This window comes from Plecotus auritus (assembly GCF_963455305.1).
Source record: "Plecotus auritus genome assembly, chromosome: 3".
Taxonomy (NCBI): Eukaryota; Metazoa; Chordata; class Mammalia; order Chiroptera; family Vespertilionidae; genus Plecotus; species Plecotus auritus.
This window is the reverse complement of record NC_137772.1, coordinates 176,276,426-176,292,957: the sequence shown is the minus strand read 5'-3', so window position 1 is coordinate 176,292,957 and position 16,532 is coordinate 176,276,426. Positions and strand designations below refer to the sequence as shown.

General features: G+C 46.8%; 1 protein-coding gene across 1 annotated transcript in view; it reads right to left on the bottom strand.

The window, feature by feature from the left end:
- Nucleotides 1-16,532, bottom strand: part of FAM186A (family with sequence similarity 186 member A) — a gene marked incomplete at both ends in the record, with an annotated part of 109,322 nt that overhangs the window by 17,883 nt on the left and 74,907 nt on the right. Inside the window, 3 exons of the mRNA XM_080660224.1 lie at nt 8,815-11,357; nt 12,660-13,013; nt 14,946-16,391. Coding sequence (XP_080516350.1) covers nt 8,815-11,357; nt 12,660-13,013; nt 14,946-16,391 — 4,343 coding nt within the window. The remainder of the gene's footprint in view (nt 1-8,814; nt 11,358-12,659; nt 13,014-14,945; nt 16,392-16,532) is intronic.

Here is a 16,532-nt window from a genome sequence, read left to right as displayed (position 1 = left end):
ACCTAACCAAGGAGGTAAAAGACCTATATGCGGAAAACTACAGGACCCTGAAAAAAGAGATAGAGGAAGATGTAAACAGATGGAAGAACATACCATGTTCATGGATTGGTAGAATCAACATCATTAAAATGTCCATACTACCCAAAGCAATCTATAGATTCAATGCACTCCCCATTAAAATACCAACGGCGTATTTCACAGACCTAGAAAGAACTCTCCAAAAATTCATCTGGAATAAAAAAAGACCCCGAATAGCCACAGCAATCCTGAGAAAGAAGAATAAAGTAGGAGGGATCTCAATACCAGATTTCAAGCTGTATTACAAAGCCACTGTCCTCAAAACAGCCTGGTACTGGCACAAGAACAGACATATAGATCAATGGAACAGAATAGAGAATCCAGATATCGACCCAAACCAATATGCGCATTTAATATTTGACAAAGGAGGCATGAGCATACAATGGAGTCAAGACAGTCTCTTTAATAAATGGTGTTGGGAAAATTGGACAGATACATGCAAAAAAATGAAACTAGATCACCAACTTACACCATACACAAAAATAAACTCAAAATGGGTACAGGACTTAAATATAAGACGGGAAACCATAAAAATACTAGAGGAATCCACAGGCAGCAAAATCTCAGACATATGCCAAAAGAACTTTTTCAGTGATACTGCCCCTAGGGCAATGGAAGCCAAACAGAAAATAAACAAATGGGACTACATCAAAATAAAAAGCTTTTGCACAGCAAAAGAAACCATCAACAAAACAACAAGAAACCCCACTGTATGGGAGAACATATTTGCAAATGGTATCACTGATAAAGGTTTAATTTCCAACATCTACAGGCAGCTTATACAACTTAATAAAAGGAAGATAAAGGATCCAATAAAAAAATGGGCAACAGACCTAAATAGAATCTTTTCGAAAGAAGACAGAAGGAAGGCCAAGAGACACATGAAAACATGCTCAAAGTCACTAATTATCCGAGAGATGCAAATCAAAACAACAATGCGATACCATCTCACACCTGTCAGAATGGCTATCATCAACAAATCAACAAACGACAAGTGTTGGCGAGGATGCGGAGAAAAAGGAACCCTCGTGCACTGCTGGTGGGAATGCAGACTGGTGCAGCCACTGTGGAGAACAGTATGGAGTTTCCTCAAAAAACTGAAAATGGAACTCCCATTTGACCCAGTAATCCCACTCCTAGGAATATATCCTAAGAAACCAGAAACACCAATCAGAAAGGATATATGCACCCCTATGTTCATAGCAGCACAATTTACAATAGCTAAGATTTGGAAACAGCCTAGGTGCCCATCAGCAGATGACTGGATCAGAAAACTATGGTACATCTACACAATGGAATACTATGCTGCCGTAAAAAAGAAGGAATTACTACCATTTGTAGGCACTTGGATGGAATTAGAGAACATTATGCTAAGTGAAATAAGCCAGTCAATGAAAGAAAAATACCACATGATCCCACTCATTTGGGGATAATGAAAAACATTATAAACTGATGAACAAAAAAATAGTTACAGAGGCAGTAAAGCATCAAACAGACTGTCAAATTACAGTGGTAAGGTTAGGGAGAGGTGGGGGAAATAAGAGATCAACTGAAGGACTTATATGCATGTATATAAGAGTAAGCAACGGATACAAAACATTGGGGGGTGAGGGCATGTATGGGAGTGGGGTGGGGGTGGGGGGCAATGGTAAGATATGTACACATATAATACCTTAATAAAAATTTGAAAAAAAAAAAAAAAAAAAAAAAAAAAAAAAAAAAGGTAAAATCAAGTGAGGAAAAAAGAAAAAAAATTAGCTTCTTAAGTAAAAGATGAAAAAAATAAATAAAATGTGCAGTAGTGAAGGTCATTCACTTCTTCTATTGTTCTGTTTAGCATGCCTGTTTCCCAGTCAGGACAGTATTGCAGTGCCCTGTGTTCCACTGCTCCTCGGTGTTGTAAGCCAGTCCTGATTTTTAAGCAGGCAGTGTGTCTTACTTTCTTGTATTCCTTTATTTGTGATTACACAAGAGTCAATTTGTGATTCAACCTCTGGGTGGCAGTGTTTCTGGATTGACCTCCGGGTCTGTAGGTCCTCTCTAGCCAGTGCTTAGATCCTGCTTTCCCTATGGCACTCAATACTGGTTTGTGGGAGTGGGCTGGCCCAGAGCTGGTTCTCTGATGGTCACTCCCCACTCTGGTTCCAGAAAAACAACTTTCCCCTGCAGTCTCCTAGGGTGTCCCCAACTGGGTGATCCCATGCACTGGGCTCAGCAATCAGAAGCAAGGATTTAAAGAGGAGAAAGCGCAAGTGTGCGAACTCCGGGGCTGCACACAAGTCTGCACAGTTCTTCCTTCCCCCCCGTGTCCAAGCAGCCGGCACACTTTTAAAATTTTTAGGCTGTCCTTCTGCATCAGATCAAAATGGGTTGCTTTTTAGAGATCCCCTCTGTTAACAGCTCTGAGGACCCGCTTCCACGTTCATGGATCGTGCCAGCCCCAACAGCCACGGATTTTTCTAGCCGCAGACTTCCCCCGGTCCTCCAGCTCCCGCACGGCGTGCGTTTCTCTGTCCTGCCGGGACCAGAGTCCTCACCTTATCCCAGGCAAAATCTGACCTTTCCGTGGTGGAGTGTAGAGCTCCTCTGAATCCGTGTGTTTGCGCCAATTGGGGACCGGTGCTCTGGGGTTCGCAGCTGTTCGGTGGGTGCCGCAGTTGTAGATTTTCAGGTTTCCAATAACATCCACTTTCCCCTTCAAGATGGCGCAGTCTCCGCATCCGAACCGGTGGCTCTGGGAGGGAACCCAGCAGCAGTGGGGGCTGCCCAGTCAGGGGAGCCCCGTCCAGCAGTCCCCCACCTTCTCCTGGAGTATAGCTGTCCCTTAACTCACCAACAGACACTCCCCGTGCAACCCTCAGCTGTACTTTCTATCTGCTCCAGGACAAGGCTTGGGAAACGTCTGTCTATTCTGCTGCCATTTTTTTTCTATAACCATCTTTATTACATGTATTTTTAATAACTTCTCCACATTGATTATAGAATGCCTATCATATCCATTCCCATAAATAACACTGTTCTCAGTGAAGCAAGTGGGTAACATTCTTATCACCACCTTTTATACTATTCAAAAATAGTATTATTATACTTCATATCTTCTCTCCCACATAATGTCAAGAATCTTCTTGACCTAGCTATCTTTGTTATGAAATCTTTAATCTATCAATATTTTATTCCTTGTTATATCTGTTGGTGATCTGATTATAATAACATTAAATATTAAATAAGAGCTTTCTGGGAAAAATGAATTGATCTTTGATGGGATTAAAGTTATAATTGTATAAGTTGAATATTGTTACAAAATCTTGATCTATATATTTCAATTTTTAAATGATTTTACTGAAGCAGGTCAGATCATGTCACTTATGTCTTCAAAATCTCTAGTCAGGGGGAAGAGGTGAGGGGGAAATGGGAGATATCTGTAATACTATCAACAATAAAAAATATATTCAAAAAATTTTTAAATCTCCAATAAATCTAAACAAACTAATTGCCATATAAAAATTAAGAAAGCTGTCTAAGAACTTCCCTCCCAAAGTACCAAGCCTATATAATATCATAGATGATATCTGCCAAACCTTAAAGAACAACTAATTTTACTGTAAACTCTCAAGCATAAAAAAAATAAGTTTTCACATTTTTTAATGATAGAAGCTTAAAATTATATAAAAAATTGACAAAGATAGCACCAAAAAATTGACAAAGATAGCACCAATCAAACTTACTAATTAATGTAAAAAAAACTAAATAAAACATTAGCAAACAAACTTCATAACATTCAAAGAAGGATACACCAAGGACAAATAGGATTTATTCCAGGAATGCAATGATGGTTTAATATAATTAATTATATTAATAGATCTGAGGAGAAAGTAATATTTTCTTTAATGCACATGAAAATGACATGTCAAAATCACATTTAATAAAAAATGTGATTTAACAAATTTAATAAAATTCAACATCCACTCTTGATTTTTAAAAAACATAATGAAACAGGAGCAAATGGATACTTTAATATGACAAAAAAGTACTTCAACCTAAAAGTCAGCATTTTTTTTACTGACAAATATAAGAAAGACTAGAGGCCCAGTGCACAAAAATTTGTGACCTTGGCGGGGTGGGTCCCTCTCACAGTCCGGGACCCCTTAGGGGATGTCCACCTGCTGGCTTAGGCCCACTCCCCAGGGAATCAAGCCTAAGCTGGCAATCAGACACCCCTCTGGCAGCCCAGGAGCCCTCGGGGGATGTCCTACTGACAGCTTAGTGCCGCCACAGAGGCAGGAGAGGCTCCCACCACTGCCGCTGTGCTCGCAGCCCTCAGCCCAGCCTGTGGCTGAGCGGAGATCCCCCTGTGGAAGTGCACTGACCACCAGGGGGCAGCTCCTACATTGAGCATCTGCCCCCTGGTGGTCAGTGCGTGTCATAGCGACTGGCTGTTCCACCATTAGGGTCAATTTGCATATTACCCTTTTATTATATAGGATTATTATATAGGATGTTCATTATTGCCACTATCTTTTTAATCAATTTATAGTTATTTTTTAATAATTAGCAATGAAAGGGCTTATATTTTGGCCATCTGAGTTACATAGAATGGAGAAAATAAGAACATAAAAGAAATTGACTTAGGTTAAGAACATTTTACAACTTTTTCAGAAAAGATAATATCAATGTAAGTGATCCTTTAAACACACTTGAATATGAACTTTTTTAAGAAAAATAACATGGGGCCATGGGAAGGCACTCATAGCTGTTACTCAGGGCAGTCAAATGAATAAAGATGACCTTGTAGCTATATCACCAATATTTTTTAACAGAGTTTTAGAGATACTAACCAATTCAGATAATCAAGAGACAGGAATTAGATGTTTAAAAATTGGCAAATCTAAATGTAAAATAATTATTATTGATAGGTGCTATGATTATATTTGAGTTCTGGAGAACTCAAAAATATCAATTGAAAAACTTTCACATGCTTGAATACCATAAATGGCTGCATACAAAATTGATACAGAGAAATCGAGCCTTCATTTATACAAATAATGAGTTAGAAGATATCAGAAAAAGAGAGTCCATTTACAATAGTAACCACAAAAATAAAAACTGCCCATATATGCACCCTATGTTCATAGCAGCCCAATTTGCAATAGCTAAGATTTGGAAACAGCCTAAGTGCCCGTCAGCAGATGACTGGATCAGAAAACTATGGTACATCTATACAATGGAATACTATGCTGCCATAAAAAAGAAGGAATTACTACCATTTGTAGGCACCTGGATGGAATTAGAGAACATTATGCTACGTGAAATAAGCCAGTCAATGAAAGAAAAATACCACATGATCTCACTCATTTGGGGATAATGAAAAACATTATAAACTGATGAACAAAAAGATAGATACAGAGGCAGTAAAGCATCAAACAGACTGTCAAATTACAGCGGTAAGGTTAGGGAGAGGTGGGGGAAATAAGAGATCAACTGAACGACTTATATGCATGTATATAAGAGTAACCAACGGATGCAAAACATTGGGGGGTGAGGGCATGTATGGTAGTGGGGTGGGGGGGCAATGGTAAGATATGTACACATATAATACCTTAATATAAATAAATAAATAAATAAATAAATAAATAAATAAATAAATAAATAAATAAATAAATAAAAATAAAAACTGCCCAGTTGGCGTGGCTGAGCGTCGACCTATGAACCAGGAGGTCATGGTTCTATTCCCTATCAGGGCATATGCCCCCGTTGTGGGCTTGATCCCCAGTGGGAGGTATGCAGAAGGCAGCCAATCAGTGATTCTCATCATTGAGGTTTCTATCTCTCCCTCTCCCTTCCTCTCTGAAATCAATAAAAATATTTTTTTAAAAACACAACTACCAGGATATACACTTATGGAAGAATATGTAAGAGTTATACAAAAACTTTTTCCAGAAGGACACACTTGAATAAAAAGGAAGGTATACCATATTTTTGGATAGGAAGACAGCATTAGTAAAGATAAGCTAGATTTTGCTGTCTTAACAACCCCAAATCTTAGTGGCTAAAAAGAAAATTTTACTTGTTGTTCATACTACAAATCCATCAGGGCGCAGCAGGGAGAGCTTCATTGTATACTCTCAAGAATACAGGCTAAAAGAACAGCTATCATCTTAAACATTGTAGGTTATCATGGCAGAGGTAAAGGAGACTCTGGAGGGTCTCAGACTGACAATGACAAGCTCAGCGCAGAAATGACACGTACCAATTCTGCTCACATCTCATTAACAAGTACTGGCAAACACTATAATGACTATGACAAAGACTCAACATCATGAAAAGAAAACTGCAATAAATATCATGGATTAGAAGTGACTCATCTATATGTAATCAGTAAAAAATAACAAAAAGTCCAGATATGTACCTAATTGATACAAGAATTTATGATTAAGATACGTTTAAATCAGTAGGGGGGAAGGTAGATTATTTTGTAAGTAGTGATGGGCAACTGGGTAGCCATGTGCGGGGAAAAACCAGATCCATTTCTCACAACAGAATATTGTGAATCAAAGACTTAAGTATAAAACAAACAAAAAAATGAATAACCAACCATAAAAATACTAAGAGACCTAGAAAGGATTTTTAAAAATCACAATTTTTAAAATATATATATTTTTTATTGATTTTAGAGAGGAAAGGAGAGAGAGAGAGATAGAAACATCAATGATGAAAGAGAATTATTGGTTGGCTGCCTCCTGCACACCCGCTACTGGGGATCAAGCCCGCAACCTGGTATGTGTCCTTGCCCGGAATCAAACCAGGGACCCTTCAGTCCGCAGGCCAATGCTCTATCCAAACTGGCTAGGGCTAAAACTCATCATTTCATACAAAGCAAAAAATACCAAAAGCAGAGTAAAAACAGACAAGTGGGGGGAAATTTACAATTTATATCACAGACGAGTGGCCAATTTTCCAAATATTTGATCAGACCCCCCAAATGAATTTTAAAAAGCAAGTTGACAACCCAAATGAGAAATGGGCAAAGTGTTTTAATGGTGTCTTCACAGAAAATGAAATACAGATGGCTCTTAAGTCTAGAAAAAGACGCTTAACCTCACCAATAATAAAAGTAGTGAGAATTAAAGCAGTAAAATGCTATATTTCATCTATTATATTGGTAATGAACAAAAAATTTGATAATAGTTTGTGTTAGTCTTAATGTAGGGAAACGCCATTTTACAACACTAACCAATATGTAAATTGTTACAACCTCTTTGGAAAACAATTTCACAAAAATCTATCACAATTATAAAACACCCTTTGATCCAGAAATTCTACTAGGAATATACATACATATATATGTGTATACAATATTGTTCATAAAAGTATATTTTTATAATGCAAAATGTTGATAACAGCATAAATATCCATCAGAGGTTAGGTAAATTCTGATAAATCCGGACTTTGAATACTATGGAACTATATAATGAATGAGTAGCCTTTTATATACGAATTCACAATTTATCTAGTTCGATTATGAAAAAAATCAAACATGGTAACTTTAAAATATGCAAAAAGGGGGATAAAAGAGCATAGTACTTTTCTACATATGCAGAAAATGTTATGCATATGCATTAGTAGCCCTGGGGAAGAGGCCTAAAGACTAGGATAGGATTATTAGGGAGACTTTTCACTTTATCTCATTTGAATTTTTAAAATATTGTACCCGGTGAATTCCACTTATTTTTTAAAATTTAAATAAAACTAAGGAAAAAAAGACATAAGAGAACTGGAGATTGACCAGGAACATGTTATTTAAAATTCTCGAATGGATTAAAAAAAACTAGGAATATTCAGTTTAGAAAGAACAAACTAAAGACAAATATAGAGTAAAACATTTTCCAACAAATCTCAGTTTAAGCTTTGAAATTAAAAGTTCTGATTATATCTTGAATAAGTCTTTCTTTTGCACCTTGTTATTTTACTCCTTAGTTATCAAATGAATTCTGTCCTCAAAAATGTAAATTTATTGAGAATAGGGTACTTCGTTTTATTCACTGCTATGTCCCTAGCAATTAGAACAATGCTTGATACATAGGAGGCATTCAGTAAACATGTGCTGAATAAATAACATAGTTCTTCCTATATTTAATGATAACCTCTCTATTATAGGTTTTAGTTTAGCTTCTTGTAACTTAAGGTTAAAAAATTTCCCCAAAATAGGTTGGTAACCTCAAAACACAAATGCTAAGGATGGCAGGCCAGTTGTCACTTTCCCTGCCCTATTTCTGATATTTGCAATTTTTAAAAATCAGGATGAGGACCTGTTTCTTTCAGGTCACTCCAGCAGTCAAATTGCCATGGCAACACCTTATACATAACCTGCCATCTTCCCATTTTAAGAATCATACATCTTCTGGTGAGCCCAAGATGATATAAGAAATTCCGAATAACTGGAAGCATCTCTAAACTTTTGAAGTAGATATTATGGGGCTCAGTCATGTTCCACAAAATTTATCTTGGCATCTCTGCTAGACATATATATAGATGAAATGGATCATATTATATGATATTTATATTTTTTAAAAAGATCTCCTTTTGTTATCTTAAATAGGCTTCCATCCCATAGACCTACCATAAGAGAATCTTTTAGAACACCTGATCTGACAAATATGAATATACTTATAGGGCAATATGGGAGGATATTTGAAATCAGGACTAAACCAGAAATCAACATGCAATAGTTACATCTACCTTGCACGCTGGATCAGCCTATAGGCAATGTACTTGCGGAATAGGTATCCCAGCCGAACTGTGTCTGTATGAAGTGTCTCAATTATGAGATTTCTAGCTGTTGTATGTAGCTCTGAAGGAAGTCCAGAAGTTTCTGTGGTCTGATTTAAGAGTATCAGGTTCTTCCTTTGAGCCTTCACATCAACAAAATACCTCTGCTTTTTGAGCTCTTGGAAAGAGGAAGGGGGTATCGTCATCTTGAGTTTCTTGGTACCTGAAACTGAAGTCAGTACGCAGGGCTTATTTATAGGGGGGAATCGGGATTTCCAGTCCCATTCAGATGGTGAACTCTGTAATCTTTTGGGTAGTTGAGTAGTAAGAGAAGGTAGTGATGTTATAGGCTTCATGAGAGCGGGAAGGGCCCCCTCATCAACGTAAGGAGTTTGTGTTACTGGTGTCCTATAATTGGTGAGATAGGACTGAAATGTCCTAAGTTGTTCCATAGTAAAAGAATCTCGGAGTTCCTGGATTTCTTCAGAAGTGTCAGAGACCTCTGATATTTGGAACTTCTTAGTGGTGAAAGGGGTTTGTGGTACCTTGAAATTTGGAGCACTGGGTTGGACTAATTCTGATTTAGATTTCAGAGACAAATCTTTTGGGGGCTTTCCAGGGGTTGAGGGGACCCGTAGTGTTGAGGGATGTCCAGGGGTTGGAGAGATCCATAGTGGGAAAGCTTGCCCAGGAAGGGTCTGTGGTGCCAGAAGCTGCCCAAGGGTAGAAGGGGCTTGTAGATGGGGAGATTGCTCACAGGTGGTAGGGAGCTGAAATGCCTGGGGCTGCTCAGAGAAGGTTGAGAGTCCAGATTCCATGAGCTCCCCAGGGACAGAAGAGGCCCCAGGAATCAAAGGCTTCCCAGGAAAGAGAGGATCCCAGAGACTGGGAATCTGTGAAGAGGTGGGTGGAATCCCGGATGTAAGAGGCTGCCTGAAGGCAAGAGGAACCTTTGATACCAGAGGTGACTGGGGAGTCAGAGAGTCCCTAGGTATGGGGAACTGCCTAGAGCTAAGAAGGGGATCCAGTGTAAGGGGCTGCCCTGGAGTGGGAGGGGTCCCAGAAACTGGAAGCTTCCCAGGGGTGGGAGGGACCTCTGGTGCTAGGAACTGACTCTTAGAAACCAATGTCTGTTTAAAGGAAGGAAAAGTCTGTGGTGCCAGGAGCTTCCCAAGGAAGCTCCCCTTTCCTAGGGATTTCCCAGAGACAAATGGGGCTTGGTTAAAAGGAAACCCTGATATCTGCAAAGGAGTAGAAGAGACCTCAAATACAGGGGACTTCTCATCAATAAGAGCAGATGATACCAGGGACCGTCTAGTTCTTGATGTAGTGGATTGCCCAGAAAGGAGAGAAGTCTTTGATTCTTGAAATGGTTTAGGAGTGGAAGGACCCAATATGGTGGACAGCTTAGGCATGTAAGGAGCACTTGGTTTGATGGATTTATCAGGAATAGAAAAGATCCCAACTTCCAGGGTATGTCCTGAAGAAGGACCAGCCCAGAATTGTGAAAACTGCTCATTAATGGGAGGAGCTCTTGATTCTAGACTCTGCTTAGACATGTGAGTAATACCCATGGGCTGGGCCTGTCCTGGGGTGAAGGGAGCTCCCAAAGGTTGAACTTGCTCATGGGTAAGGGGAGATCCTAAGTCATGGGCTTTATCTGAGGTAAGAGGGGCCCCCAAAGACTGTTCAGGCCTAAGGGTGATAGCTGATACCCAGGCATTTGGGATTCCCAATGCCTGGGCCTGATTCGGAGTTAAAGGAGTGCCAAATGACTGAGCCTGTTCATAGGTGGGAGTGACCCCCAATGCTTTGCTCTGCTTAAGAGAAAGAGTGTGTGATACTTCCTGAACCATTTCTGGAGTGATAGAGACCCCCAATTTCCAGGCCTGTTCTGCAGTGAGAGGGGTCTCTAATGCCTGAGCCTGGTCAAGGGTAAGTGAGACCCCCAATACTTGTTCCTGCTCAGGGGTGAGGGTGATACCCACTGCTGGGGCTTGTTCATTGGTATGTGTGATAACCGAAATCTGCGCTTTCTCTGGAGTAAGAGTGAACATCAGTGCGGGTGTCTGTGCCTCTGTCTGCTGTGGTGTGATAGTGACTCCCAATGCCTCATCCTGGCCTTGAGTGATAGGGACACCAAGTATTTGGGCCTGTTGAGTAGTCACAGGGATCTGCATTGCCTGGCTCTGTTCAGAAGTGGAAGGTGCCTTTAGAGTCTGGCCCTGAATAGGAGTAACATGGTCCCTCAATGTCCCTTCTTGCTGGAGAATGACAGGAGCTCTCAATGCTTGGACTTGTTCATGTGTGAGTGTGACTCCCAAATCCTGGGATTTTTCAGGAGTGAGGGTAACCATCAGTGCCTTGAACTGCTCATGGGTAAGAATAATGTCCTGTCCCTGTGCCTGCTGAGGGGTGATAGTGATCCCCTGTGCCTGGGTCTGCTGAGGGGTGACAGTGATTCCCTGTGCCTGTGCCTGTTGAGGGGTGACAGTGATTCTCTGTGCCTGTGCCTGCGGAGGGGTGACAGTGATTCCCTGTGTCTGGGCCTGCTGAGGGGTGACAGTGATTCCCTGTGTCCGGGCCTGCTGAGGGGTGACAGTGACTCCCTGTGTCTGGGCCTGCGGAGGGGTGACAGTGATCCCCTGTGCCTGTGCCTGCTGAGGGGTGACAGTGATTCTCTGTGCCTGTGCCTGCTGAGGGGTGATAGTTATCCCCTGTGCCTGGGTCTGCTGAGGGGTGACAGTGATTCCCTGTGCCTGTGCCTGTTGAGGGGTGACAGTGATTCTCTGTGCCTGTGCCTGCTGAGGGGTGACAGTGATCCCCTGTGTCTGGGCCTGCGGAGGGGTGACAGTGATCCCCTGTGTCTGGGCCTGCGGAGGGGTGACAGTGATTACCTGTGCCTGTGCCTGTTGAGGGGTGACAGTGATTCTCTGTGCCTGTGCCTGCGGAGGGGTGACAGTGATTCCCTGTGTCTGGGCCTGCTGAGGGGTGACAGTGATTCCCTGTGTCCGGGCCTGCTGAGGGGTGACAGTGACTCCCTGTGTCTGGGCCTGCGGAGGGGTGACAGTGATCCCCTGTGCCTGTGCCTGCTGAGGGGTGACAGTGATTCTCTGTGCCTGTGCCTGCTGAGGGGTGATAGTTATCCCCTGTGCCTGGGTCTGCTGAGGGGTGACAGTGATCCCCTGTGTCTGGGCCTGCTGAGGGGTGACAGTGATTCCCTGTGTCTGGGCCTGCTGAGGGGTGACAGTGATTCTCTGTGCCTGTGTCTGCTGAGGGGTGACAGTGATCCCCTGTGTCTGGCCCTGCAGAGGGGTGACAGTGATTCCCTGTGTCTGGGCCTGCGGAGGGGTGACAGTGATTCCCTGTTTCTGGGCCTGCGGAAGGGTGACAGTGATTCCCTGTGTCTGGGCCTGTGGAGGGGTGACAGTGATTCCCTGTGTCTGGGCCTGCTGAGGGGTGACAGTGATCCCTTGTGTCTGGGTCTGCTGAGGAGTGACAGTGATTCCCTCTGCCTGGGCCTGGGCCTGCTGAGGGGTAACAGTGATCCCCTGTGCCTGTGCCTGTGCCTGTGCCTGTGCCTGTGCCTGCTGAGGGGTGACAGTGATTCTCTGTGCCTGTGCCTGCACTTGCTGAGGGGTGAGATAGTGAGATAGTGCCTGGGCCTGCCTAGGAGTGACAGTGATGCCCTGTTCCCGGGCCTGCTGAGGGGTGAAAATGATGCCCTGGGCCTGGGCCTGTGCCTGTTCAGGGGTGAGAATCATGGCCTGTGACTGGGCCTGCCTAGGACTGACAATGATTCCCTGTGCCTGTGCCTGTTCAGGGGTGAGAGTGATGCCCAGTGCCTGGGCCTGCTGAGGGGTGACAGTGCTTCCCTGTGCCTGGGCCTGTTCAGGGGTGAGAGTGATGCCCTGTGTCTGGGCCTGCTGAGGGGTGAGAGTGATGCCCTGTGTCTGGGCCTGCTGAGGGGTGACAGTGATGCCCTGTACCTGGGCCTGCCGAGGGGTGAGGGTGATGCCCAGTGCCTGGGCCTGCTGAGGGGTGACAGTGATTCCCTGTGCCTGTGCCTGTTCAGGGGTGAGAGTGATGCCCAGTGCCTGGGCCTGCTGAGGAGTTAGTGTGATTCCCTGTGCCAGGGCTTGCTGAGGGGTAAATGTGATTCCCTGTGCCTGGGCTTGATTAGGGGTGACAGTGATGCCCTGTGCCTGGGCCTGCTGAGACGTGACAGTGATTCCCTGTGCCTGTGCCTGTGCCTGTTCAGGGGTGGGAGTGATGCCCTGTGTCTGGGCCTGCTGAGGGGTGACAGTGATGCCCGGCGTGACAGTGATTCCCTGTGCCTGTGCCTGTTCAGGGGTGAGAGTGATGCCCTGTGCCTGGGTCCGCTGAGGGGTGAATATGATTCCCTGTGTATGTGCCTGTTCAGGGGTGAGAGTAATGCCCAGTGCCTGGGCCTGCTGAGGGGTGAGTGTGATTCCCTGTGCCTGGGCCTGCTGAGGGGTGACAGTGATTCCCTGTTCCCGGGCCTGCTGAGGGGTGACAGTGATTCCCTGTTCCCGGGCCTGCTGAGGGGTGACAGTGATGCCCAGTGCCTGGGCCTGCTGAGGGGTGACAGTGATTCCCTGTTCCCGGGCCTGCTCAGGGGTGACAGTGATGCCCTGTGCCCGGGCCTGCTGAGGGGTGATAGTGAGTTCCTGTGCCTGGGCCTGCTGAGGGGTGACAGTGATGCCCAGTGCCTGGGCCTGCTGAGGGGTGACAGTGATGCCCAGTGCCTGGGCCTGCTGAGGGGTGACAGTGATTTCCTGTGCCCGGGCCTGCTGAGGGGTGATAGTGAGTCCCTGTGCCTGGGCCTGCTGAGGGGTGACAGTGATGCCCAGTGCCTGGGCCTGATGTGGGGTGACAGTGATTACCTCTGCCTGAGCCTGCTGAGGGGTGACAGTGATTCCCTGTTCCTGGGCCTGCTGAGGGGTGACAGTGATTTCCTGTGCCCGGGCCTGCAGAGGGGTGATAGTGAGTCCCTGTGCCTGAGCCTGCTGAGGGGTGACAGTGATGCCTTGTGCCTGGGCCTGCTGAGGGGTGACAGTGATTCCCTGTTCCCGGGCCTGCTGAGGGATGACAGTGATTCCCTGTGCCTGGGCCTGCAGAGGGACGACAGTGATTCCCTGTTCCCGGGCCTGCTGAGGGGTGACAGTGATTCCCTGTTCCCGGGCCTGCTGAGGGGTGACAGTGATTCCCTGTTCCCGGGCCTGCTGAGGGGTGACAGTGATTCCCTGTGCCTGGGCCTGCAGAGGGACGACAGTGAGTCCCTGTGCCTGAGCCTGCTGAGGGGTGACAGTGATGCCCTGTTCCCGGGCCTGCTGAGGGGTGACAGTGATTCCCTGTTCCCGGGCCTGCTGAGGGGTGACAGTGAGTTTCTGTGCCTGTGCCTGTCCAGGGATTAGAGTGATGTCCTGTGCTAGGGCCTGCTGAGGGACGACAGTGAGTCCCTGTGCCTGTGCCTGTCCAGGGATTAGGGTGATGCCCTGTGCCTGGGCCTGCTGAGGGGTGACAGTGATTTCTTGTGCCTGGGCCTGCTGAGGGGTGACAGTGAGTCCCTGTGTCTGGGCCTGTCCGGGGATTAGAGTGATGTCCTGTGCTAGGGCCTGCTGAGGGGTGACAGTGATTTCTTGTGCCTGGCCTTGCTTAGGGGTGAGAGTGATGCCCTGTGCCTGGGCCTGTTCAGGGGTGAGAGTGAGGCCCTGTACCTGGGCCTGTTCATGGGTGCCAGTGATGCCCAGGGCCTGGGCCTGTTCAGGGGTGACAGTGATTCCCTGTGCCCGGGCCTGCCGAGGGGTAAGTATAATGCCCAGTGCCTGGGCCTGCTGAGGGGTGACAGTGATGCGCTGTGCCCGGGCCTTCTGAGGGGTGAGAGTGATGCCCAGTGCCTGGGCCTGCTGATGGGTGAGAGAGATTCTGTGTGCCCGGGCCTGCTGATGAGTGACAGTGATGCCCAGTGCGTGGGCCTGCTCAGGGGTGAAAATGATGCCCAGTGCCTGGGCCTGCTGAGGTGTGACAGTGATTCCCTGTGCCCAGGACTTCTGAGGGTTGAGAGTGATGCCCAGTGCCTGGGCCTGCTGAGGGGTGAGTGTGATTCCCTGTGCCCGGGCCTTCTGAGGAGTGACAGTAAGTCCCTGTGCCTGGGCCTGCTGAGGGGTGACAGTAAGTCCCTGTGCCTGGGCCTGCTGAGGGGTAACAGTGATTTCCTGTGTCTGTGCCTGCTGAGGGGTGACTATGATGCCCAGTGCCTGGGCCTGCTGAGGGGTGAGTGTGATGCCCAGTGCCTGGGCCTGCTGATAGGTGAGAGTGATTCCCTGTGCCTGAGCCTGCTGGGGTGTGAGTGTGATGCCCAGTGCCTGAGCCTGCTGAGGGGTGACAGTGATGCCCTGTGCCTGGGCCTGCTGAGGGGTGACAGTGATGCCCAGTGCCTGGGCCTCCTGAGGGGTGAGACTTATGCCCTGTGCCAGGGCCTGTTGAGGGGTGAGAGTGATACCCAGTGCCTGGGCCTCCTGAGGGGTGAGACTTATGCCCTGTGCCCAGGCCTTCTGGGGGGTTAGATTGATCCCCAATGCCTGGGCCTGCTGAGGGGTGAGTGTGATGCCCAGTGCCTGGGCCTGCTGATAGGTGAGAGTGATTCCCTGTGCCTGAGCCTGCTGAGGGGTGAGTGTGATGCCCAGTGCCTGGGCCTGCTGAGGGGTGACAGTGATGCCCTGGGCCTGAGCCTGCTTAGGGGTAACTGTGATGTCCAGTGCCTCGGCCTGCTGAGGGGTGAGAGTGATGCCCTGTGCCAGGGCCTGCTGAGGGGTTAGTGTGATGCCCAGTGCCTGGGCCTGCTGAGGGGTGAGTGTGATGCCCTGTGCCCAGGCCTTCTGAGGAGTGAGATTGATCCCCAGTGCCTGGGCCTGCTGAGGGGTGAGTGTGATGCCCAGCGCCTGGGCCTGCTTATGGGTGAGATTGATTCCCTGTGCCTGGGCCTGCTGAGGAGTGAGTGTAATGCCCAGTGCCTGGGCCTGCTGAGGGGTGAGAGTGATGCCCTGGGCATCAGCCTGCTGAGGGGTGACAGTGATGCCCAGTGCCTGGGCCTGCTGAGGGGTGAGAGTGATGCCCTGTGCCAGGGCCTGCTGATGGGTGAGTGTGATGCCCAGTGCCTCGGCCTGCTGAGGGGTGAGAGTGATGCCCTTTGCCCCGGCCTTCTGAGGAGTGAGATTGATCCCCAGTGCTTGGGCCTGCTGAGGGGTGAGTGTGATCCCCAGTGCCTGGGCCTGCTGATGGGTGAGAGTGATGCCATGGGCCTGGGCCTGCTGAGGGGTGATTGTGATCCCCAGTGCCTGGGCCTGCTGAGGGGTGATAGTTATGCCCTGGGCCGGAGCCTGCTGAGGGGTAAGTGTGATGCCCAGTTTCTGGGCCTGCTGAGGGGTGAGAGTGATGCCCTGTGCCAGGGCCTGCTGAGGGGTGAGTGTGATGCCCATTACCTGGGCCTGCTGAGGGGTGAGTGTGATTTCCTGTGCCTGTGCCTGCTCAGAGGTGCGATGGAACCCCAGTTCTGTGGCTTGCTCAGGAATGACAGTTACCCCCTGTGTTTCAGCCTGCTGAGGGGTGACAATGGCTCCCAGTCCCCTGTCCTGCTGAGGAATAAGACTTATCCCCTGTGCTTG